We start from the raw sequence: 5,431 nt of genomic DNA, 5'->3' as shown, positions 1-5,431 counted from the left end.
GTTCGTGCTGAGGTTCTGGCTCTTCAGCCTTGAGATTTCCCTCTTGGATGTGAATAACAGTGATTTCTCTTCATTCCTGTACATTAATTTTTAATCATAGTCTCTACTTTGCCACTGCTGATTGAATTCTCTACCATATCTAATGGCCTTTCTTGTAATATTCATTTATTTAAAATATGTATGCTGATGCTGTATCTTATTTTTCATGGGCTACTTGTTTAAGGCCAGCAGCAAAGAAATAGCTATTATACATGTTAAACTACAGTACGTTGCTATATGTTTGATCACCAGGGCAGAGGTAAAACATTCTATTCTGTCATAAAAAAGGGCACAATTATACAGGAATCATGTGTAATACTTAGTAAACTTCAGTCACTGTTGTAATGAACAACAAAAGTCCTACTCAATTCAGGGGGAAACAAAGCTGATACGTTATTTTATCATATATAAAACATCTTTTTAAAGCCTGAAACTGAAAGCCAGAAGAGTCACAGTGCTGTAGATGAATTTTACAGCAAGTATTCAATAGAGGACCTGGAATTTACTTCCCCAGTGCTGCAATACTCAATAACTAAAAGGTCAAAAGTAGAGACGCTGTGGAATGCAAACTCCATATTTTAGCAAAATGGAATAAGGCTGAAGATTTTATGAGTTTTATTTATAATGGAGGAGAAGAAAGGACATTTTGCATAGCTACTCCAGAAATTCATGTGCAGGGAAGAGTCAACATCCTAAAGCATTTTAGTTTACCATCCATTTTTCCTGGTTTTATATTAACAGGAAGGACTGTATTGATTTTCAGCAGAGCCATTGGTTCACAAATCAGACAGCATTGTCTTCTTTTGTTGAAGTGAATAGTTTCAAACCCTTACAACTCTATTCACCTTTAGACTGGCAGTTTTGCCCACTGTAGCCAGGACAGCACTTCCAGTCCAGCGATGTCACTATTTTATGTTTGATTCTGTAGGCTTGGTGTGTTGCTGCTTGGGACCTGCAAAATAAGAACATTTTAAATCCATTTTAGGTGACCAAACAGGAGTTGCAGGATACCTGCACAACTATATTATGCTCTCTTTCATGTCAAATATATCCTTTCATTAACTGCTTGGAACTGAAAGTGAAACCTAACTAGAGTTTGGCGTTTCAATAGCGATCACAGTTTTAATATTACAGCCCTCAGATCATCTGCATGGATTTTAAAAGAACCTGACGTCCATTTAGTGCTGTCAGACTTCTTCCCTGAATACCTTATTCAGGAGTTAAACACTACTAACTTTTATGGAAGACATGATAATTAATATCTACTAAACAGGACAGAATGTGCAAAAAATACAACTGTGCTACACCATTTTCTTTGAAATCAATGAAAAAAAAAAGCATGCACTATGAATTTATGCCACATCCGTTCACATTTAGAGCACACTGGATGCCTTCCATTCTGGCTATTTTAAACAAGACACTAATCCAATAAAGCATGACATTTTCCACTCTGGAAGTCAACGTAAGGAGGATATGTGTATGTAATTATAATGCCTCAGTTATTACTTTTACAACATGGAACTGCAGAGGCAGCAGCAATTTTGTTTGTGTTCCACCACAGTCTGCGTGTCCTGGCTACCCCATAACTTCTCTTAGATTTCTTAACTTGACAGAGAAGTCAATTCAGAATAAACATGCTGCAGTAGGGCGTACAGAAGATGCTACAGCAAGTCTATTTGCTGCTTTTCATACGTTAAATACAAAGTTCGAATAAAAAGAATATCTCATAGTTCTGCTAGTTGATAAACATGAACATGAGGGACACATCAAATCTCAGAAAACACAACGATAAAATGGTCACAGAACTGTTTTGGACACACAAAACCTGCCTAAATCATTCTAGAAAAGGGGACAAATTTGAAGGCTGTCAGACCAAAAAACTGTCTTCCCAATGAATTAAAAAATGCAACCTTGTTTTACACTGTAATTAATCTTGTCACCCCTTCACAAGGGATGTAGTATTATATATATTAAAATTCATAGCAGCTGGCAGGAGCTTTGCATGTGTCCCCAATCAGCTTTGCCTCTGAGAAATGGCTTTTTCAGCAGCAAGAACTCAATGAAGATTAAGGTGAACTGAAATCAAGAGAGTTCTCGGTTATTTTGCTGTATGGATGGCCTTATTTTATGATAAAGCTACCTTATTATGCATTAGCATAATCCATTCCTGAAAACACTCATAATAATGAAGTGCCCATCAAAGGAGTTAATCAGGAATAGTTACTTGAAAAATAACTCTCCACATAGACAAGTCTCAGAAATGTATATAGTAGAGGCTTGTTTACAGGAGAAGCACAACAAGGAGCTAATTTTCCTACAAAAATAAAAGAAATCAGATTTACTGTGAATCTTCTGGACTGAATGGGAAAAAAAGTGGCAACATTTCAACCAGCAGGTCCACTTTACAATTTTGCAACACTATGGACTGTATTTCAAATTCACCAGATCCTGAGAATACTCTATTCCTGGTTTCTCCTAAACCTTTAAGCGTGTTCTGTCATACCACCTAGAGGACAATTTTTAGAACAGTTAAAATACCTTGTAAAAAGCTTTTGAAAATTTTCAAGGGAAAAATGTTACAACCTCTGTTTTGTTGGTGCTGTTTCAGTTTGCCTTTTTCCAGGCCCATGCATTAAAACCCAATCTCACTCACTACTGCAATTAGATGTTTGGAGAATACAGTGAGGCAACCAAACCACCAAGGACAGAAGTAAGCACCCAGGAAAGAAATAACAAAAATGTGTGCCTCTCAGGGAAGCCTTTTGCTCCAAAAAAGCACAAGCCTGGAAAATTGCACGGAAAGGATTTTCTTCTCCACATGTACTTTAAACCTTTGTACACGTTCACCTTTCTTTGCAGCACTCTGGAAGAGGGGAGCAGGTAGTGGGCTGATTTGAAGACTTTGAACTGATTAAAGGGTGCCAGACTGAAGGCTTAACAAATCATGAGCTATGATCTACACTTGCTATAGAGACATGTGAAGATGAAGCCTGGAAGCATGCTAATCTACTCCATTCTGTTTTCATTTTAATTTCTAAAGTCATGGTTGTGTTAATTATGCAGCTGGTGGTGATTAAAGTACTTGCTAGTACTCTTTCTGCCTACTTGTACACACCTCTGAGGACAGGATCCAATATGCCAAGTGCAAGGCTTCGCTCTGCCTGATGAGAAGGTTTCCAGGTTGTCCACGACAACTGTAGGTAAGAGTCTGGTGTGGACATAAGCACACCAATTCCTGTAAGATACATAAGGGAAATACAATTAAAAGTACAAATAACACTTCCCACAATAGGAAGATAATTGATACTTAAAGGGGAAGGTTAAACCCATTATTTAGGGATAGGACTAAGTTACGAAAGTTAAGTTGGGTTTCTCACAGACTGCCAATGTAGTCTTGGGCAATTAGTCTTTGTGCTTCAGCTACTCATTACAACAAAGAAGACAGACAATCATTTCCCCATTTCTGCTTATATTTATATTGCAAATCTAAATTTTTCTTTGTAAATATTTGTGGAGCACCAAGTACAAAGCAGCTCTTCTAGACCAGAGTAATGACAGGTCTTACAATACACGTTCATTTTGAACTACAGAGACACTTATCCAGAATTCAAAGGATTTTTTTTAAAGTTTTTAACCGCCCCATCTTTCACTTTATGAACAGACATTTCTACTCTTCCTCCTTTTTCTCAGCCATATTGTGAGTAAATGTAGGCTGTGCTTTGCAGTGCACTCTGAAGTCAAAGCCATGCACAGAGAGAACGTGCCAGAGCTCCAAACTTACCTGTGTCACTGGCTTCCTGCCCAGAGAATGAAGTCACATGCAAAGTGATCAAACACTTGATCACCACTGCACAGGACACAGGAGTGCAAGGCCAGTTTTTGGTTTTTTTTTAGAAAAAGGAATCTAAGGAGGTTGCAAGAAACCACAAACTGGTAAATCAGAATTTGAAACCAGTCAACTTGGTAGAAGTTATAATACAGAACAGAATTAAGTAGAAATTACAAATTGAATAATGGCTTGCAACAGATTTGTACAGGGAAATCATGTCTCAGAAATTTATTTGCATTCTTTGAATCAGACGCAGGTAGATAAAAGGGGTGATTTTCAGAGGCTTTTAGCAAGGTCATTCACCAAAAGCTATTAGAAGGGGGAAAAAAAAAAGCAAGATGTCACATAGTAAGAGGATAGATCCTGTTATGGATTAATAAGGCCTTAAATCACAAAGGTGAAAGACTAGCTAGCTTTCTCAAGAAACAGTTTGTCAGCCGAATACCACATGAATCTGCAGTAGACATTCTATTCATTAATGAGGAGGAAAGCAGGTGAATAGGGATATGACAGTGTCATACAGAGATACACAAAATCATTTTGTGTAGTAAATCTAAAGCTGATCTTGAAGAATTGGAGAAATCTCATGATACTGAATTTCCAACTCATTGTCAGAAAAGGGTTTTGTAATGCAGTCAGGCACAAATAAAGACAGTCTTACACAGACAGTATGACTGCCTGAACTATCACCACAAGAAAGATCTTGGAGTCATTGTGATTAGTTCTTTTAATATGCCACCTTAGTATTTACATCAACTAATGAATCAAATACATTAAATTATTAGTGACAGTTTAGAACAAACAGAAATCACTGTTTTACTACATCAATGCTTTGTTGCTGTATATGAGTTTATGGTTAGCCCACAGTTTTAATACAGAAATCAGGTTTATTTCTACATCCTAATGAGGTGAAAAGATATAAATTGAAAATTAAGAGCAGGACAGATGTCAATAATTATTCAAATGTTGGTCTTTTTATGACAAAGAGTCATCAGAACAAAACAGGTTTAAACTTAAAGAAAGGAAAAAGGTCAGGGTAGTGTTTCCAGAAACACAGAGTGTGCCAGATTTGGAAGTCTGGGAAGCCAAAATGAATTTTATAATGCAGTTAAATTATTTCATGAAATAACATGCCATTAGGTTGTTGTTAGTTCAGGTTTGTTTTTTTTTTAAACATAAAATTGTAGCTATGACCTCTGCCTCAGGACATCCCCCAGCTGCAGATTGGAAAGCAACCTGAAGAAAGTATCTTTGCATTTCTATTGGTAGAGCTATTTGAACTATTCAGGTAGTACTGTTAAAACTATTTCTACTGGTAGTCTGTTTGGTCTAGTAGTGATTTTTGCCCCTGCCCCCCAACTTAGCACAGCCTTTCTCAGGGCCATACATTATTCCCTTATCCATGTTGAAACATATTTAATTTTTGACTTGGCAAGTTAGTGACATTTTCTCAGTTACAGGCCTGGCAAATGTGCAAGTACATCCATACCAATATTTCCATATGAGAACTTAAAGTTTATCTTCCTGGGTCACATTTTGCTGCTAACCTTTGCTTCTAGTTGT

General features: G+C 37.0%; 1 protein-coding gene across 1 annotated transcript in view; it reads right to left on the bottom strand.

Moving 5' to 3' along the window:
• The window catches only part of MMRN1 (multimerin 1), a gene marked incomplete at its 5' end in the record, with an annotated part of 27,469 nt that extends 24,195 nt beyond the window's left edge, over positions 1–3,274 (bottom strand). Inside the window, 2 exons of the mRNA XM_008942589.1 lie at positions 885–991; positions 3,155–3,274. Coding sequence (XP_008940837.1) covers positions 885–991; positions 3,155–3,274 — 227 coding nt within the window. The remainder of the gene's footprint in view (positions 1–884; positions 992–3,154) is intronic.
• Positions 3,275–5,431: the final 2,157 nt, after the last annotated feature.

The sequence above is a fragment of the Merops nubicus genome, unplaced genomic scaffold (genome assembly GCF_000691845.1).
Source record: "Merops nubicus isolate BGI_N331 unplaced genomic scaffold, ASM69184v1 scaffold10906, whole genome shotgun sequence".
In the NCBI taxonomy this organism is placed as follows: domain Eukaryota; kingdom Metazoa; phylum Chordata; class Aves; order Coraciiformes; family Meropidae; genus Merops; species Merops nubicus.
This window is presented reverse-complemented; position numbering and strand designations above follow the sequence as displayed.